The sequence below is a fragment of the Haliotis asinina genome, chromosome 13, assembly GCF_037392515.1.
Source record: "Haliotis asinina isolate JCU_RB_2024 chromosome 13, JCU_Hal_asi_v2, whole genome shotgun sequence".
In the NCBI taxonomy this organism is placed as follows: domain Eukaryota; kingdom Metazoa; phylum Mollusca; class Gastropoda; order Lepetellida; family Haliotidae; genus Haliotis; species Haliotis asinina.
The window spans coordinates 2,961,865-2,983,402 of NC_090292.1; the positions used below are offsets into that span (position 1 = coordinate 2,961,865).

The 21,538-nt window shown below is 40.2% G+C and overlaps 1 protein-coding gene across 6 annotated transcripts in view; it reads right to left on the reverse strand.

Annotated features, from left to right (window-relative positions):
• Positions 1–5,995: 5,995 nt before the first annotated feature.
• Positions 5,996–21,538, reverse strand: part of LOC137259229 (mothers against decapentaplegic homolog 4-like) — a 39,300-nt gene continuing 23,757 nt past the window's right edge. For 3 of the 6 annotated variants that reach the window (XM_067796855.1, XM_067796857.1, XM_067796854.1), the window contains 4 exons: positions 20,841–21,024; positions 19,293–19,461; positions 17,717–17,855; positions 5,996–12,657 (listed from right to left, as the gene is read on the reverse strand). In XM_067796855.1, coding sequence (XP_067652956.1) covers positions 12,431–12,657; positions 17,717–17,855; positions 19,293–19,461; positions 20,841–21,024 — 719 coding nt within the window. In that variant the 3' untranslated portion in view covers positions 5,996–12,430. The remainder of the gene's footprint in view (positions 12,658–17,716; positions 17,856–19,292; positions 19,462–20,840; positions 21,025–21,538) is intronic. The other 3 variants (XR_010954702.1, XR_010954703.1, XM_067796856.1) reach the window with 3 other exon arrangements.

Sequence of the window (21,538 nt, forward strand, 5' to 3'; positions counted from 1 at the left end):
GCCTTTGGCTATTTATAGGTTTTTGTGATTTATTATTTTCTCAATTTCCATGGAAACGTTGTGGACCAAGTCTCAAAATGGAGGGATGGGCTTTGTTTCGGGAGAAGAACTCAAAAACTTCTTAATATCCTTCAGCAAAACTTGGTAGATATGTGTTGCAGACCCCAAAGTGGTGCCTTTTGCTATATACAGGTTTTTGTGGTTTATCATTTTCTCGGTTTCCATGGAAATGTTTTGGACTTAGTCTCAAAATAGAGGGATTGGCTTCGTTTCTGGAGCACAACTCAAAAACCATTCAATATCTTTCTGCAAAACTTGGTAGATATGTCAGTCAGAACCCAAAGTGGTGCCTTTTGCTATCTGCAGGTTTTTGTGATTTATTATCTTCTTGGTTTCCATGGAAACATTTTTTATTTAGTCTCAAAAGTGAGAGGTGTATTTCGTTTCAAGAGCAGAACTCAAGAACTTCTTTATATCTGTCAGTAGATCTTGGTAGATATGTGTGGCAGACCCCAAAGCGGTGCCTTTTGCTATTCACAGGATTTTGTGATTTATCATTTTTCCAATTTCAACAGAAAGTATTCTGACTTAATCTCAAATGGAGGGATTTGCCTAGTTTCTGGAGCACAACTTGAAAACTTTCTCCCAAACATGGCAGATATGTGAGGCAGACCACAAAGTGGTGACTTTTGCTATTTACAAAGGTTTGGCATCTCTGTTTTTCCCGGTTTCCATGGAAACAATTCGGACTTAGTCTCAAAAGGGAGGAGTTGGCTTCGTTTCCAGAGCACAACTCAAAAAGCATTTCATATCTTTCAACAGATCTTGGCAGATATATCAGACAGATGGTGAAGTGGTGCCTTTTGCTGTTTACAGATATATGGCATTCATATTTTCCATGATTTCCATGGAAGCGATTCAAACGTAGTCCAAAAAAATATCAAGTAATGTTCAGATTATTTGTCCTTTCAAATACGTGGGGGGACTGGGGGGATATGTCATCTTATAATGACCCGTGTACTTTTTGGTAGTAAGACCTCTTCACAGGTTTTACTTTTTGTAAGCATATTTTCCTAACTCTATGGGAACAAGAACATTCAAATGATATACTATTGTTTGAAGTCTGAAGTCAAGTGAAAAATGCCATTCAGTGTTCCAAGGGCACGTTTTCCCAAGCAAGATTGGAACTGTATTTTTCAGCTGTGTAGGCAGATGCTCTCTACTACACGGCTACCAGGCTGACGAGGAAGTAGAGTTGGATTATTTCAAGTTACTGTCAGTAAATTGATTTTACTTGTGCTTCAGTTATTGTTATGTAGCTTCATTAAATGATCATCTACATTGTAATTATCCATCATTGACGGTATATATGTTAGAGTAAACACTTCTCCTAGGTTTTGGCAGACCATGTAAAATCATCACCCCTCTCCTCTGGTTTTACATTGTTGGAGGGTTTTTTTCTCCTATACTTAAAGAGATCACTGGCAGGGATTTTTGGAAGGGCCAGTATATACACAGATATTCAGGATAGAACTTTAGTGCTTATTGAACTAGGGGAATGTCTTGTGCTTTACTGGTCCTGTGCCTCTACACTAATTATTCTCAGCTATAATAATATATGATTATGTTATCAATTTTTAATGCTCTTTAATCAAATGTTTTTAAATTATATAACTGTACTTCATAATATATTTATACAGATAAAATATTTTTGCAATCAAGTTTGCTCGTTTCTTCATATGAAAGCTCTCAAAAATGTACCACTCACCACTATTTGTGAGGTATATGTGGGTATGTGAAAACGTGAGTGAGTGAAGTCAGCAATATTCTTGCTATGTGGCAGCCATCTGTAAATATCGTCTGGACCAGACAATCCTGTGATCAATAGCATGTCAGCATGTCAACCAAATGAGTGAGTCTGACTACCTGGAGATCAGTTCTTACCCAGGTCTTCATGAGTCATTATGTCAGAGAGCTAAGGGCAGAGAAGACCACTTGACAACTGAGTAGGCACTATATTTGGCCAGCCTTAAGTCTGTGGCCATGAAGTTTTTTCCCAGGTCAAATGGATCATGAGACTGTCATTTACCTGAGTGGTGTTCTATAGTTTGTTTGACTCAAAAGCAGACCGATGAATTGCAATGTAACTCGAAAACTATTAAGCATAACAAACTCAATGAAATGCTGATCATAATCAAAACATCATACCAACTCTCTAAGGTTTTTGCAGAGTTTTTGTCCTAATAATAATAAGGTTGTTTAACAAACTATCATTAGAATATTGACTCAGTTCACTGTTTATTACGAAGGAGTAGTGCAGAAAATGGGACAGCCAGGTGTTCAAGAAGCACGTGCACAAGTGCCTAGAAAGTTATTTATTCATTAACCTATGCTGTGCTATCTCCATGCTTTCTTGCACACATGGCTGTCTCTTTCTCTGTACTCCTCCAACAAATAGTGAACTGTGTCAACATTTTAATGACAGTTTGTTAAACAATTATTATTTTAAGGAAAAATGTTCTCCAAAAACCTGACAGAGTTGGTATGATGTTCTGATTATGATCAGCGTTTCACTGAGTATGTTATGCATATTAGTTTTTGAGTTACATTGCAGTTCATCGGTCTGCTTTTGAGCCAAACAGACTGTATGTTCTATTTTTATGTAGCTGTTTCTGTAAGCTGCACTTACAGGGTGGGTTTGTCAGGACCAGTTTGTTTGAAAACTATCCTCAGTTGCCATAATCAAGCTGTAACTTTGCAGAGCATGGTGCCAAACAACAATCAAACCAAAACAAACTACAGTAAACAGCAAAGAAACACAAGTCTTGAAAAAAATGAAATTTCATAAAAGCAAGTGTGTCATCTATTTAAAAACCTGACAAAAAAAACAACAGATTTGCAAGTCTTCAGGTGTTCAGTATATGTTTAACGACTCCCTGGAGATGAGTTCAATTTACCTAAAGTCCACAGGTGCCTCAACCATCTTGCTCCAGTGTAAAGGCTGAGGAGACAAGATAAACATGATATGGGGACTGTTGCCATGGTTACGTATGTCTTTGGAGAATGCTGTGTCAACTACCCAGCTTCTGGAGAGGGAACTTTATGAAATATATTTCTGGGTATGACTTGCTGATACAGAAAATCTGGTCAGTTACCAGTTATGTAGTGACCCCTGTAGATTGTCAGCAAGGGATCATACTTCTGAATTGTCCCGTTTGGAAATCGGGTGAGAGTGAGTGAGTGAATGAGTTAGGTTTTACGCCGCTTTTAGCAATATTCCAGCAATATCACGGCAGGGGACACCAGAAAATGGGCTTCACACATTGTACCCCTGTGGGGAATCGAACACGGATCTTCGGTGTGACAAGGGAACGCCTTAACCACTACGCCACCCCACCGCCCCGAAATCAGGTGAGAAAATATTTAGGCGCTCAGTTGATGCCATTTGTCATATAGCGATGCAAAATAACACATTGCACACAAAGGGTGTCCCAAAAGTGGTTGACCTCACCTGGACAATTATAAAAATGCAACTGTTTTTATGTTTTATTTTTCTACATATCTATATTTTCTATAATCTGTCAAGCTCAAGCAGATTTATTGATTTTACCATGTTCCAGCCTCACGATTCTGCTTTCTTTGACTTTTTATCTTGGCATCCGCCAGAAAAGCAACACAGGCAATAAATACATCACAAACTTCAGGAAACAAAAATGACAGAAACATTTTGTGTTTGAGATAAGCAGAAGTCCTCTAGAATCAAACGTAGCTATGAAAAAATGCATAAAAATGTAATTTGAAAATACAATCGCATGTTACAGTGACTCTCCAGCCTCCCACCCCACGATGTTAACTGACAGACTCTGTTTCGGAGACACTACCCACCCCTACTTTCAGATGATGTAAATTAAAAGAAACTTATTATTATTTTTTCACTTATTCATGATACCAAGGGTTCAAAGGAAATACTGAATGGTCACACAAGTGTCAGCTCTCAGTATATTGTAAACCGTGCAAATCAGAATGTCTGGACAAAATGTGTTTGAAAGATTAAAATGGGGGTTGTCCATTGGGGGTTGTCCATTGGAAATAGCCTTTTCTAGCCATAAATCAAGCAGTCCAAGTCTTTGAATGGTGAATATGACATGAAGTGATCCATTCTGTACTAAACATATTTCATATCATAATATCTGAGCACATGCCATCATCCAAGAGGTACCAAGTGACAGATTGTTTTTCACTTCTTGTTATGTTTAAGAAATATTACACCCCAATGTGTTGTGATGACAAATATCTCGTTAACCACACATGTGAACTTCTGGACATGCCTTTGCTAATGATTCCTTCAAAATAGAATGGAAGCTTCTCTAACACTAGACATTGAGAATATAGTGAGGCTTACCACTTTTGGGACATCCTCCATATTTACTTATGTATTCAGTCTCACACAACGAACTCCTAACCTACTAGCAGTGGGTTCACCTAGTAGTCAAGGTGCTCGCTCGCTCGTCACACCCAAGAACAGGATTTTAGTCTCCACATTGGTACAGAGTGTGAAACCTATTTGGAGTCCCAGACGTGCTATTGCTGGAATACTGAATATTACTATAAGCATGAAACAACCTCGCTGCTGCTTGATGTTCATTACCTTCCATGATTACCAACCTTAGGTCTTCCAGAGAGAGAGAGAGAGGATTGTGTTTGTGTGTGGGAGGGAATTAAGTTGCTTCGCTTGTCTGATTTCAATTCGTGAAAGAGAGAGAGAGTTAATTCAAAAGATTTCATTTTCTGAGGGATGTGGTATTTAAAAATGCTAATGCAGTAACAACACCGTGGAGAGCAGCTGATCCCAACGACAATTTAATACAGATGAATTACCGACCATGTTAGTTCTGTGCAGCACTCAGCAATATTCCAGCAATATGGCGGCAGTCTGTAAATAATCCAAGTCTGGGAATGACAATCCAGTGATCAGCAGCATTAGCATCAATCTACACGATTTGGACCCAAGGACGTGTCAGTGGGCCTGGCCACCGGATCCTGTAGTCACTTCTTATGATAAGCATCACGAGTCCCTTGCAGAGAAAATGAAAGTCCGTTTGTAGTGTCCCCTGTCATGATACCGCTGGAACAAGACTAAAAGCAACGTAGAACTAACCTAACACATTCAGAATGACACTTCAGGATGTCACATGACCAGTGTGAGCTAACAGTGTGAGCAGATAGTAATGGTTTGTGAATGAGCAGATGTAGGCTAGTGTACATGCAGTGCATACCGATGAACATGATTATGCGGGCCACCCGTCATACCACACTTGATCACAGACAACCCGCGTCTGCTTAACTCACAAGCGCAAGTGGACAGCACTGGTGAACTGAACTGTCCGGTCGATGCAACGTATCCTAGTCTGCCATTGATGCTGTGACACTATCCAAGTGGTGGTAGCTGCTGGGTGTGTTTGGAAGACTTGCTTTAACCCTGGAAACATTCAGAGACCAAACATGTTTCCACTCGCCTACACAGGAAGGAGAGGTGTCAGATATAGAGGACATATGAGTGCCCATGTCATACTATGTTTACGTCATAGTCCTAAACAATATAGTCGTAAACATATTACATGTTCAGTATGTTACGAATATATCATTCTGTTTAATACCTAAGTTGTTAAATTGGGGAAAATAAATCCAAATGTACTTTCAAACCTGGATTAGCTACCCAACGTCGCCGAATGTAGAACGCAACGTCACAGAAGAACTGTGACGCCAAGACGTCACGTTACCATGACAAAGAGATATTTTTCCCTGCGGCATTGTATCGAAAATATGAACCCTGATATGTTCACCCTTGTAGGAAATAATAGATAAAATTACCGATTTACATTAAAAAATAATTAAAATATAACAAGCAGCATGCAGGTCATCTTCAAATCCTGAGAACAGCAAGGGGACAGAATCCAGCAGACCAACCTGCAGCAAAGGTTATGAGACAAGCCAATAAAATTTGAACATGACTTTATTTCACATTCGTTACAGAGATGATACAAGATGAAGCCTATGACACAACGGCCGATAACTGTATAATTCTTTAGGTATCACTGCCATTACTCGCCTGCCAGAAACCCACAATCACCTGCAACTGCATGTCAAACCATCACTTGACCATGGATCAGTTCTCATGACAACTGTCACCATGCCAGTTTCAGCACAATTGGACACCCACCCTCCCACAGGGATGATAACAGGTGTTTACACACAGATTGGTGGAAATTCAAGTTTCAGCAACCAGGAAACCTTACCTCACATACTAAACTTTTGAAGGTGATAAAGTCATTCCGTTTCAGTTTTTACACAAAAGATTAAGATTTTAGTGCAGCCTAATGATTTGAGTGACGACTGTTTTAAGTAACATGCCAGAGGGTTTCTACATATGGTGCATCAGGCATGAGTCTTCAGTATAAGTACTACAATCATGAGACTACCAGTACAACAACCCTGATGTATGTTGATCCTCGTATTGAATGTCTTTCGAGATCTGATATATCAATGTATGTGAACAAGGTAAGCCTTGACATTAACAACTTTTGCGATGTATGAAGAAAAATTCCCATTGGCACTTCTAAATATTTTAATTTCATACAAGTAACACTATTTTGAGCTGGAAAATGAACAGTGAGCCAGTTCAATAGGCAAAACTAAGTGATGTCATGTTAACTTATGATGTCATAATGGTTTGCAAGTATACTGATGCAATTCCTCGGAACTTGGAGTTATCTCTTGATATCATCCAAGCAATAACTTCTATTTTGGATGATAAAACAAGATATTGCAATAGTCCGACAATAGTCCAATACAATTTCCGACAACTGTAGAACACTTATCCTGCCATAGGATCCTGTTGTCTGCCAGTATCACCCTACATGGTTCAAATGCATCCAAAGTCAGTAGATGGTTTGAAATGCAGAAGATTCCAATGATTATCTTTGTAAAAGCCATACAGTAGATTAGATGAAAACACTACATGGTGGAATGCCAAGCCTTAAACGTAGACATCAAAATACAGAAATAGTTGATAAATGAACAAATATGAGACCTTATGTGCTTGTTTAAACTCTGCTATGCTTCCATAAATAGTGCCTGCACAATATGATCTGCGCCACGTCTGTGGTCTGTGTAAAGGACACCTACAGTATAACTCCTGTTCGGTGCATAGTATTTGGAAACTTCCATCTTCTTGGAGGGGAGGGGGTAAAATTGTTTTGGAAAACTATTATCTCCTGAAAAGATAGAAATCAGTATTTGGTTTCAGGATTTACAAAAGACGAATAATGGACAAGATAGAGGGTTTCAAAGTCTTCCTGCAGTATCTACCCTTCAAAGAAGCACTATGGTTGAAAACGTTCCCGCTCAAGAAAATTCAATGGTAAGCGATGCTGCTTAAACTGGTTATTCCATTACACCATAGCACGCCAACCAACATCCTAGAACCTGAATTTCTGGAATCGTGGCATCATCTGTTCCCATCTCCCAATTTTGAAGAGCCTGAGACATAGCAGTTGATTCTAAGCATGCAAAAAACAGAGAGAAAGTGAATCGGTTCCTGGACCGGTCGTTATCAATGCGATAAGAGCGTATCCACCAGAGATTTCACAGACATTCATTTGTGTATAGGCTCTACTAACAACTATAGGTCTACCTTACAAACTTCACATACATTATACTCCGATCCCAGCTACCCTTTTAAATGAACTATTTGTCTAATAACAAATTATCACTCCCTAACCATTCAATAGTTTATATCTGAGTACAAAATATTTGATCTTTGGCTTTTTATCTACATCAATGTGGATGATATTACCTGTTTCCACCTGACTGCTTAAGACACTAGACAAGGAACGCAATTCATCACATCTATGCCACTGACAAGATAAATAGTATACCCTGGTGAAAATAAGGTGAGTCCTCAAGTCCTTGATATAAAATTGTATAAAACGACTGTATCACCACAGAGCATTTTGATTGGACACTCAGTAGCACATTTGAAGACAATTCCTGGAGACAGACTCAATTAGTACCTTTGATGTGATTAACATCAAATACTGACTGGAATTTAATGGCGAGTAAGTAATCTCATGTTTTGTTTCATACCACAACATTGCTACTCTTGTGTAAACAGGTCAAAAAACAATAAAGCAATACTTTTTCAGATAAATATGTCCGTAAAGACTATACACCATTGCCATGGTGCGCATCTGCTGCGTTTTCTGATTTTTTTCCTACCGTATCGTGCATGCTTTTTATCCGTACATACACCAATACGGCCCTTATCTGGAGCCCTGTGAAGTCTGACAATGGATCTGTAAACCAAATGGCTAAATGGATATTCTACCATGACTTCAGTAAATACTGGATTGTGGTTGGTTAATCATAGTCATCCAGAGGTATATAATCACGTTATATACCTAATTATCAGGTGGATTCATCATTTCAACGTCATGAGACTTCATTTCTCAATTACATTTTTTAAAAATAGAATCATACATTGTGCTCTCCATAAGCAAATTTCATAATAAAAGTTTCTATAAAATCTCAGGAGCAACATAAGGAACTTGTCCCAAGTAAGTGAATCCTACAATCTAAAATAGCTATAAAATCAACAGATGTATGCAAGTCTGACCATTCCTACTTCTCGGAACAGACCTACAATATTTTTGAAAAAGGGGAAATCATCGAGTCATACTTGACAAGAAGTTTCTTCAGGCTTTAAGCATATAAATCTTTGAAGGACAGGACGGGTGTTCAGAAACAATCTGCTGTGACTGAAAGACGTTTTTCATAATGTGCATCAAATTGACCTAAAAATCTCATCTCAAACAAAAATTCCTGCCCCAAACACTAAACTGTCAGTCAGTCTGCTTTGTGTGTACATGTTTTAAAATCCTCAATCTACTCCAGTACATCTACTTTCGGTGACCATAGACGCTGCTTGATGATAGAGTTTCCTTGAAGAAGCCTGGCATTAAACACTGATGTGGAGGATCGACCTCTACGGATGTAGAGGATCTGCCTCTACTAACAAAAGTGGTAGATGGTAGCAAGTCTTGTTCAAATTGTACTGTAACCGTGACAACATTGTAATCAAACATAATGATGGCTGGAAGTAAACAACATGACGTATCCATGGTAACAACATGACAAGATATAGCACTGATGATATTGACAAGTAACCATGGTAACACAGATATGTACACTGACTTACCCACAACCAAGATCATATTTCTGAGGGGTGCATGACAAACAATTCCACCATTTTAGTGTAATACGTTCTATTGTAAATTCTTTCAACAATCGTTATTAACTTAAGTGTATGAGTGTTCCCTACATTACATTAAGCAAAATGAAACCCCTTTGAAAACCTTGGACAAAATTGAATGAAATGTATTGATGTTTCAAAATTTTGGACACTTTGATTTCAGTTGGAGGCAGCCAGTTCTCAACACACGGTACATCACATAAGTCAATGATGGAAGACAAAACACAAACATCGAGCACAAGCAGACACAGCCTAGCTCCTCAACTGTCTCACTCCAGAACCTTACACACAAGCACTGCAGACCTTGGAGGTAGTGACACCGAGACATCACAGAAACCTTGGAGGTCGGATGACAGAGCAGTGTTTGTCTTTTAGAAGCACGGAGTGAAAATTACATCACACGATGTATGATATATTTGAATATTTAAAGTTTGGATGGACTTCGACATACTTCTTCCTGGAAGAAGAGGCACCCTATCAAGGGCAACCCAAGAATTACTGCATCTAGGATGACAATAAAGCACTTCATCTATAACTTTGGATGACAATACAGCACTGCATCACGGGCAACCCAAGAAGCACTCTATCTAGGATGACAATAAAGCACTGCATCTTGAATGACACAAGAAGCACAGGATCATGGACAATCCAAGAAGCACTGCATCTATGATGACACAAGAAGTACTGCATCTAGGATGACACTACATGCACTACATCAAGGACAAGCCAAGAAGTACTGCATCCAGGATGAGATAAGAATCACTGCATCAAGGAGAATCTAAGAATCACTGTGTCTAGGATGAATCTAAAACCACTGCATCTAGGATGACACCAGTAGCAGTGCATAGGTTATGAAACTTCAAGCATTTTCTAGGATGACAGTACACTATCAGAATATACGCAGTCCACCCAAACAGCTACATGCTGTATTCTCCTTATACTGAATGCCAAGCAGTCCATGGTTGTGTACTCAACTGTGGATCCAACCACTGACCATTTGGCCTACAAGCTGATAGAGATGTCAATAAATGAGCACTTCATGTGACAGTACTGGTACGTACATCCCCTTCTCAGGTACCCATTTCACACAGCTTGGTGGACTGAGAGCAATGTGGATGAAGTGCCTTGCCCAGGGACACAACACAGTAGGAGACCCAGATCACAAATGTTCTGGTGTCTCCACTGGGATTCAAACCCGGACCGTTGGTGTAAAAGGCCAGCATGCTAACCACTACACCACTGTGCCCCACAACTATCAAGTATTGCGCTTCCTCAGGGTTTCTCAATTTTCCAAAGAATAGTGAACAGCTGGACTATGGTAAATACCAAACTAGCACAATCAACAAGTGAAACTTTCAAGTTCAAGATTTAAACACATCTTCCAAGGTCTGCAGTCTGACAAATGTCAAACCCTCAAGGTATTATTACAAGAAATGGAATAAATACTCAATCTTGTCAGCCCCTGATTAAGTCAACACTCTGAGTGCTTCTGAATAACACACTGCCGCAGGGTTGAACTATCAATGGACCCTCCATAGAGACTATACCTACATAAAACAGACAGATCAGTTCAGCCCCTTAAAAGAGACTGTACCTACATAAAACAAACAGATCAGTTCAGCCCCTCCATAGAGACTATACCTACATAAAACAGAAGGATAAGTTCAGCTTGGAAGATATTATAAAATGTGTAATAATGTATGACAGATATGATACACAAACAGAAACACCTCGGTGTGCAAAAATGGCTCACCATGTCTAAACTCTTCTTTGTGGATGATAGCCTATGCTTAAATACAAGAATGCATGAATCACTAAAACAAGTTTGCTTGATGTTTAACGCCACAGTCAGCGCTATTCCAGCTATATGGCGGCGGTCTGTAAATAATCGAGTCTGGACCAGACAATCCAGTGATAGAACCCTCCACATCAGCTCCAAATCCTTCAGTACTCCCTCGCTCCATAATACTATGGTATATATGAATAGTTAAATACAAGCTTGATAAGCTTACATCACAATACAGTACATTAGAATACATTTAAACACCTAATTCTAAAATATTCTATTACATTCAAAGTAAGGTCAGGTCATGACCTTGACCATTGGTTGATATGACCTTGACCTGATTGATATAACAACCCTGATTCTATCAAGCATTCAATGATTTTAATCCAAACTAACCAAGTAAGGACATATTAGACATTGACCTTGTAGTCAGGCCATGACCTTGACCTTTAGGTCTTATTGGACCTTGAGGTATTAACTTTCCCTTCATTTGCAGTATTGTTAGCACTTCAGTAAGTGTTTCGGTCAACCAGCTGCAAGGCAACCTCAATGTACCAGTCAGGACATGGTAGATGTAGTTCCAGAGACAAGGGGCATTTAGTGGAAACTGCATGAAACGTAAGCCGACGTACCATCACAAGACAGACATCAGAAATGACGCAGCAGTTTCCAACATTTTCCACTAGTCCGAAGCCCGTCTTGCTAAATTTCAGATTGTCAAAATACCTTAAGCTTATACGAGTCACACTAAACTAACATCTTCTCATAATAATACCAGTATAGTTCAATCCAGTGTTCTCGACTGCCATAAGCAAAACATATTGTTTTCCCTAAATATTGCAAGGAGAATACATTTCTACAGCCTCATTATTCAGGCAGGAGCAGGGCCCTTATTCTCGATACATTCGTAGCCCTAAGAATTCAGAACTTTGATCGTAGCCCATGTGTTAAGAATGAGCTTAAGAAGTTCGTAGAGCTACGAACGTTTTGAGAATAAGAGCCCAGGTGACTATTGTTATGTTTCTTACAGCAACGTCTGCAGCACAAGTCAACCTGAAGTAACACCTGCAAATTTCATAGAAAAATAACAGCCAAACAAACTCCACTGATTCAGTTCTCTATCCCTGATAACATTGGAGTACAATACTCAGATACAAGAATGCTTTGGTTTGATGTAGATTTGGCATCGTCTCTCTGTCCTCCCCGTCATTGTCTTCACTCTGCCGACTCGGTTGACTGCTACACCTTTTGCCTTGTAGCCGTCGTCTCAGTGAAGACCAGTATAACACAACACTCGCACACAGCGTCAACAATACCCATACAACACGTGGCACTCAGCCCAGGAAGAACCCTCGTGGAGGTCGAGGGTCGTTGAGGGGCATGGCTTGCAGGACTTCATCCAGGAGCTGGAGAGGTCGGTGCAGCTGAACTTCAATCCAACATGGCGTCTCCTTTATGCTCTTGCGTGGGTAGTCAGGACCCCAGCCTTTCACGAAGCTCAGTCGTAGAATACACAGCCGCCTTAGGTCATCCACTCCGATCCCTGCAGCTGCAGACAGTCCTGAAGAGGCATAAAGGGACTGAATTACAGGAGCAATAATGTAGTAAGTGAGTGAGTGAGTGAGTGAAACGTAAGTTACAGACATGTGACATGATGGGAGGGTTCTTGAGTGATTGAATTTGAAGGAAGTGAAATGAGTGAGTGGAGTGAAAGGGTGAGTTAATCTTGGTTCACAATACCATGACATATTGAAAGTTAACCGAGTCTGGCAACATCAAACGAGACACGGAATGGCAGGGATTAGACTGGCATGTGATCAGTGAAGTCAAACAACATGACGACCTGATCTCCTTAAAGTCAGCTCTCAGCAGTTCAAAAATCCATCTCCCGATTCCCAGGACAAGTTAGTTTTCATTTTGGGCAATGCAATAATGGCATCTTACGTGTCCGTGGGCTATTGGATAATTTCTGCTTACAGTTCAATAAATAGTCTAGTAAACATGTTGATATATTCTTTCATAGTCCAGTAAACATGTTGATATATTCTTTCATAGTCCAGTAAACATGTTGAGTGAGTGAGTGAGTGAGTTTAGTTTTACGCCACACTCAGCAATATTACAGCTATATGGCGGCGGCCTGTAAATAATCGAGTCTGGACCAGACAATCCAGTGATCAGCATGAGTATCGATCTGTGCAATTGGGAACCGATGACATGTGTCAACCAAGTCAGGGAGCCTGACCACCCGATCCCGTTAGTCGCCTCTTACGACAAGCTGAGTCGCCTTTTATGGCAAGCATGGGTTGCTGAAGGCCTATTCTACCCCGGGAGTAAACATGTTGATACATTCTTTCATAGTCCAGTAAACATGTTGATACATTCTTTCATAGTCCAGTAAACATGTTGATACATTCTTTCATAGTCCAGTAAACATGTTGATATATTCTTTCACAGTCCAGTAGACATGTTGATATATTCTTTCATAGTCCAGTAAACATGTTGATATATTCTTTCATAGTCCAGTAAACATATTGATATATTCTTTCATAATTTCATCATCATGAATATGTCATAAAAAGCAGGGCAAATGAAAATTTGTCAGGACAAGTTACTTTCTTAATCTTAAAGCCTCTTGCCCTTTGGCAAGTGGCTTTCAAAAAAATTCTGAATCCCTGAACTCAGCAAAATGTCACATCTGTCATGACGTATACAAAACAAATGAAATACCTGCCATCCATGAAATGATCCAGTGTGATCATCTAATGAAAAGCCTGATTCGACCAGCACAGCTTGGATCAATTCCATCCACAATCTTAGTGTCCAAAGTATATAAAGGGAATGTTGCACAAGCACACGCTGAACAGTTGAAGGGAAACATGGACAAGCACACGCTGAACAGTTGAAGGGAAACATGGACAAGCACACGCTGAACAGTTGAAGGGAAACATGGACAAGCACACGCTGAACAGTTGAAGGGAAACATGGACAAGCACACGCTGAACAGTTGAAGGGAAACATGGACAAGCACACGCTGAACAGTTGAAGGGAAACATGGACATGAAAGCACATCACAAAAACACCACAAATCAAAGTGAACTACTGTCATAAATCTGTCACAGTGTGTGAGTGAGTGAGTGAGTGAGTGAGTGAGTTTGGTTTAACGCCACTTTCAGCAATATTGCAGCACCATAACAACGGGAACACCACAGAAAGACTTCACACACTGCAATCATGTGGGGACTTGAGCCTCAGTCTAAGTAAACTTAGTCTCAGTGTATTTCTTTACACTCCACCACTGAGTCTAACAAAACATAGTAGAAGGTCACATCAGGTAACCTTTGAGCAACCAATGACAGTCCAATCAAATGCAAGACGGTTAAACAGATTTAACCAATCAGACAACGGCTACTATATAGGGATCTGATGGACTTTCAAAATATTCAGGTCACCGACACAGATCTCTCAACAAACAAAAATCAGCATATAACACAGTTATTTGACCTGCAGTATATACGCTTTGGGGTTTCTGTTGACATGGTTACCATTAGCTAATATTTTGGTAAGATAACATCCTTGAATATTGTCAAAAACACTATTTTCAGCAACTGTTTACTCACCATTGTCATGGTTGTATGTACGCCATGTGCATCACCCGGAAGCGATCGTACGCTAAATAGCATTCGGAATAGTTCGGGTACACACCTTTTCGAGATAAAAAGTTCAAAAGATATGAGCGAATGTGCACTTTCGTGATTTGGTAAGCTGTGTTCTGATTGGTCAATCTCAAAGGTTACCAGACACGACCTCCCATAAGGTTTTGTTAAACTCAGTGGTGGAGTGTAACAAAAAGTACTGAGGATAAGTTTACTTAGACTGCTTGAGTCTGGGCCTAAAGGACAACGCTTTAACCACTAGACTACCCTCCCGCATCAGTTACAGTTCACGAGCATCAATCATCACAATACTGATATGATGACAATAGTGTATGATGAGCCTGACCACCCGATCAGGTTAGTCGTCTTGTACGACAAACACGGGGTCCTGAAGACAATAGGTACATACACGCCAGCAAGAACAGTGCTATACTGTATTTCTAATTAGTTCCACTTAGGTAACTATGTCAATACTGCCATGATGTCAGCTAGCAGAAACACGTTAGTGAGACAACAGCACAGTTCAAGGAGTTTGTGGTATTTTAAATTTTTGTTATCTGTGCCTAACCAAGAAATTGTACTGACCTACCAGTATGCCAAGTACACACCAAACCGGTCTATGCGAGTTTATCAGAGATGGCAAGAGGTGGAAGTGATTTCAGCTGAAAATCAGCCGTTGTCTGCAGAAACTCAACCAGGTCCAGGATTAATTGATTTGCATTTAAATTGGCATGTTTCTGCAGATTTGTGGAAACTTGCCATCCCTGGTTTATTTTGCTTTCAGTTAAATTCTGCAGATTCATAAATGTTTTGACTTCAATTATTTGCCTTTATTATGCCTTTGAAGAACATAATAATAACGTTCTTGATTCAAAGTTTGAAAATTGAATAAAACATGTTCTTAAACACCTATTATGTTGAGCTTGAAGCCAGCAATGGAGAGACTGTTTTATTTCTCCAATTATTCTTTTGATAAAGGAATAGGGGGGCTTTGATGGAAAGCCTGGAACTACTGTTCCATTGGCTAAGTTTTTTACCATGCTCGGAAAACACATCTAGTAACTAAAGTTAATATGCCAGCCCACTGTGGAGGCAGCCTGTCATTTTGGTTTTAGTGTCTTTGAAAGGGGGTCTAGATCTATGTTTTTGATATTATATACTTATTTGTTTGAAGTGATCCAGAATCCCCATTGTTTATACTACTCGTCTCAATTTCACTCAGTACTCGGGTACCTGGACAGAAGGTCATTCTTAATCATTTTGTATTATCTTGTATTCTGTCAACAGATGTATACCTGCAATCAATATTTCAGGCTCCTTCTTTTGCAGTGTCACTTTTGCACGATTCAGATATCCCCAAACAGAAAAATATCAGTTCCTTGTTCTTACGATCTTGGGTGGATTTTCAAAGATATCTGAATTCGTTTCCCAAGCAGTACTTCAGGGTTGTCCTGGGCAGCTTGCAATCATCTTAAGTGTGAACCATCTTAATCTCTCATATTCGACACAATGACTAAGACCAATTGAATTTCCAGCAAGTCTCATCGCATTAATCAAAATTGGAAAGCAGTGTTTCCAATCATCATGCAGCAGATTTATCGAATAAGCATCCAAGCCCTGGATAACACACAGTAACAAGAACAGTTGTTTGTCAAAAGGATAGCATAAGTATCTGAAACACTGTTTCAATAAACATGGTGCTTACAGGTTGCAGTTAAAATGATCTGTGCCAAAGTGAAAGAGTGCTAGTGACCTGTCTGCAACAATGTTCAACAGAGACCAGTGCCAGTGATAAATGGTGTTCATGTGTCCACAAGGTAAATTCGAGGCAATAGTCCACCCTCATTCACCCCGGTACTTTTGGACAGTAGATATGTGCACATTGTCATATCGATGCCAGTGAGTTGGAGTAAGAAACTGAGGAGAACAACAGAAAAGGCAAAAGAGGAAACAAAAGCTTACCCCACTGTGAGCAGCATCTGTGGTCGGCACCACACGCGAGAAACAGGAATATAGCGGGAGAGGCACATGGCATAGCTGACATCATACATGACTGTGTACGGAGGTTACACTGGTGTTTGCAGTCTTCACCATCGTCAAAATATACAGGTCTTACACCACGGTCAAAATATACCGATCTAACATCCTGGTCAGGATACACAGTCTTATACTATGCTCAAAATATACAGAGTCTTATATCATGGTCAAAATATACAGATCTACATGTCCTATACCGTGGTCAAAATATACAGATCTAACATCCTGGTCAGGATATATGGGTCTTACACCACGGTCAAAATATACAGATCGAACATCCTGGTCAGGATATACAGGCTTTAGTTATACCATGATCAAAATATACAGATCTAACATCCTGGTCAGGATATATGGGTCTTATACCACGGTCAAAATATACAGGTCTAACATCCTGTCCAGGATATACAGGTCTTATTCATACCACGATCTGGGTCCGGATAAACAAGTCTGCTTGGGGCAAATATGTCATGCAGATTCCTTGCTGAAGTCTGTGCAGCTGTCTTTCAGCCCTCTGCATGACGTATCCTTTCATATACTTTCATCCCTGAAGAATTCATTAACTTTGCTTCACATAACTTCAATAAACCAAAAACTAAGGAAAATTGTGTGTAAGCTTCAAGTTTGTGGACTTTTGACAGTCATGGTAACAAATGTTGCTAAGGTCCGGAAATATGCTTCTCGGAGTAAACAGATGCAAGCATGGACCAATGGTACTAAAGGCTAGTGGTGTTTCTGACCTTCACCAGTTTTGTTTTGTTTTTCTACAAGTTTGTGAAAACCTATGCACAGGTGATAAGAATTGTCACATTAAATCTGCATGTTTTGAAGAAAGTGGTCTGTGATCCAGGTCTACCACTATAGTAATGACATGTGTGCCATGTGCCCCTCCCCACTGAGTCGCGTGTGGGTGGATCTCAGTGCCGGACTCACCCACAGCAGGGGCAATACCTCCGACTGATGCCGGCCCCGGGATGTTCCCTGCTACTGCCGCCGCTTGTGCTGCCGCCGCTGCCTGGGCTGTAGCTGCTTGTTGCTGCATCTGACGATGGCACTGACGTATGTCGAACACCTGTGGTAATTTAAATAAGGAATATCATTGAGAAATGTCTGAAAACAATAACAAGTGATCAAACAAACAGAACAAATACATCATACAACATATTTTTTGTTTTATTCCAGCTTGTAGGTGCATTCACATGGATAAGGATAGTTGTACCATCATCTCTATGAAGTTCAAGAGATGGACAAATGAAAGCAAAGGGAAGTAACTCTATGGCTGTCCCAACTTCGTTTTAAGAATAAAATTGCAAGCTGTGAGCCAATACTATATAAAATCTGATGTCATTTATCTGATTGTTTGTGAGGCAAAGTTCAAGAAAAGACACAGTGTTTGCAAAAGAATTCACAGGTCAATAGTAAACAAATTAGATGTAATTTGGCTGATAAAGGTTTACAAGCCTATTTGAGAAACAAAAATCATTGGCTAAATGTTTTCTTAAAAGGAAGTCCCTCCTTGGCTACGAGCTAATAGCACAGCAAAAGGCCAGTATTATGTATACATTAATAAGATGTAATTTGTCGGATAAGAGTTTTAGAAACAATGATTAAAGAGTGGCACAATGTTTGCCAAGAGGATCACTCAATGGCTATGTGCAGATATAGTACCATATCAGGTCTTATATATCTGACTAGAGTTGCATAAGCATATTTGGTCTACAAAGGTTGAAGAGTGGCACAATGTTTGCAAAGGGACAGAAGTCTATGGCTGTAAGTCAATGGCAGACACCATCAGATGTAATTTATCTGATTAAGATTCCACAAGCTCGTGTGAAATCCAAAGGCTCAAAAGTGGCACAGTGGTTTACAAGGGAAGACAATGTATTGTCGCAATCGCAGTAATATGCAGTTAGACAATTTATCGGATTAAGAAAATACAGATGTGTTTAACTACAAAGTTACATTGTTTGCACAGAGAGTGAATGAGTGAGTGAGTTTGGTTTTACGCCGCATTTAGCAATATTCCAGCGATATCACGGCGGGGGACACCAGAAAATGGGCCTCACACATTGTACCCATGTGGGGAATCGAACCCGGGTCTTCAGCTTGACGAGCGAAGTTTGCACAGAGAAGTAACTGTGGATCATTATGCAGTTCATCTGTTTTCAGTAACATGACAAATAGTGAGACAAATCTCAAGACCTGATCCATATGATGTGGCAAGCATCTGCCTCCCAAGTCAAGAACCTTCTACCCAATAACTCACAACCACAAACAAAACAGTGATGCCATTAGCATGACAAGCACTTGTCAAACTTGATGCCACTAACATAACAAGCACCTGTCAAACATGTGACGCCACTGACATACCAAGCACCTGTCAAACATGTCACGCGACTAACATGACAAGCACCAGTCAAACGTGATGCTACCAAAATGACAAGCACCTGTCAAACATGTGACGCCACTAGCATGACAAGCAACAACAACTGTTAAGTCTGTTACCCACCTTGATGTAAGCACTAGGGTATATCTTATGCACAGCATCCCCTGGGGCTCGCCCTGCCTCTCTGTCAAGGTAGTAGCTCTGAACAAAGACGCTGTGGTCACTGACGCACCTAATCCACACGTCCCCCTCTCCTCGGTAGTTCAGGTGCACACCTTTACCTATGTGCAGTCTAAAACAATCACAAGTCATATGGTCAAACACTCAGACAGGTTTAGCTTACAACAATGGACAGATAGAAAAAAAGTATTTCTATCCTTGTGCTAAGAGGTTCTTAGGGCCCCAGATGAATATTTCAGGTGTACCTTTCAGAAATCAAGTTTAAGTTTGGACTAACACTTTTCAACAAGTTGCATTGTGAGCAACAAAAATTCAGACTAACATGCTTTGACTTAATGTTCTGTGATTGTCTGTGGTTTAATGCAACACTCAGCATCATTCCAGCTCTATGAAGGTGGTCTGTGAATAATCAAATCAGAAGCAGGCAGTCAGGAGACTGACACCGTGAACATCAACCTACGCAGTTAGGATACGATGACATGAGTCAAAGTCAGTGAGTCTGACCACCTAATTAATCAATTAATTAAGCAGCCTCTTATGACATTAATGGGTGTCTGAAGGCCAGTTCAAAACAGATCTTCAGGGATGGGATGGAGATTGAAGGATGACTCTGACCACAGGCAAACTGTAGCAAAAGGGTTGCACAGCATAAAGAAAATAACCAGTTTTCTTATATGCGAGTGAAGCCAGTAAAAGTTTGGCAACATACTTTCCTCGCTTCGGTTCGAAAAATATTTTTCATGTCAAAATAAAACATCACCACCATCAAAAGTATACACCCATTTCTTCACCGGGTTGTGCTGTCACATTTCCAACTCGTGGCATATCAGACCGTTCTTTGCCTCCATTCCCCCCTCCAGCTTCCGGTTCAACGGAGTGAAGGAACAGGAGGGTATTATTCTATATGGAATACTTACAGTAACCTCCCCTGCATCATTCACCCATTACGCCAGAAGTGTTTTTATGTAGAATAAATTTACGAAAATTCTAACAACTGCGACGACAAATAAGACACGCAAACTCCAACAGGTTCACTGTAAAATTAGGCAATATGGTACTTCTTTTTAATTTCTGCTTATTCTTGTTCCGTCACTCCGTTCAACTGGAAGTTGGCAGGAGTAATGGAGGCGAAGAATGATCTAAATATCACGAGTTGTTCTTAAAATGTTGAAAAAAAACATATTTCACATGAGTAATTACTAAACGTGGCGTAAGAAATGTGACAGCACAGCCAAGTGAGGAAATGGAAGTATGCCTTTGATGGTGGCAATATTATATTTTGACACGAAATATATTTTTCGATCGGAAGCTAAGAAAGTATGTTGCCAACCTTTGCTTGCTTCGCTCACATATAAGAAGACTTGTCATATTCTCTATGCTGCACAACCCTTTGCACTACAGTTTGCCTGTGCTCTGACTGGTTACACAAGAGGAAAGGAGAGGGGTTGGGAGTAAGAGGGAAGGCAAAAGTTGTGGTCGTCTTTGCCTTACCTGGCTCGTTCACTAGCTTCTGTCCGGTGTACGTTGGAGAGCTGGCCGAGGCAGAACCTGTCGATGCTGGAAGGGTCGGTGTAGCCATCAACTGTGACGGTGGAGCAGCTGTATGGGACTTTGAACGTCTCACCGACCTGCTGGTCTAACTCGAAGTAGGTGATGGTACACCAGAACTCAGGAGCTGATGGAATCAATTCAACACGTAATTCTTAAACTGAGGTTAGACAAAATGGTGTTAAACAGTTGATGGAGTTTAGCGTTACAGTTTCAGCTATTTTCCAGCAATATCATGGCGGGGGATACCAGGAGTGGGTTTCACACACTGTACCAATGTGGGAAATCGAACCCTGATGTTCAGCCTGATGAGGCAACGCTCAACCCACTCAGCTACCATCCCATTTAACATTTGAAAATCTCTTCAGTTACCCAAAGCCATTCTTGCAGGTGTAATATGTCAGTCACATGACGCTTGTGGTTGAACATGGATGCTTCACTGACTCTGACAACTACAAGTAAATAGTCCTTGTTTTTCCTTACTACCCAGGAGTAGGCAAGATAGAAACAAGTACCATCTTTAAACATGACATGGCCAGCAATCATACCACTGGGCCATTACAGAAAGAATGAGTATAGTTTTTGCATGACTGTTAGCAACATTCTATCACAACAGGTGGCTCAACATCTGGTATTCACTG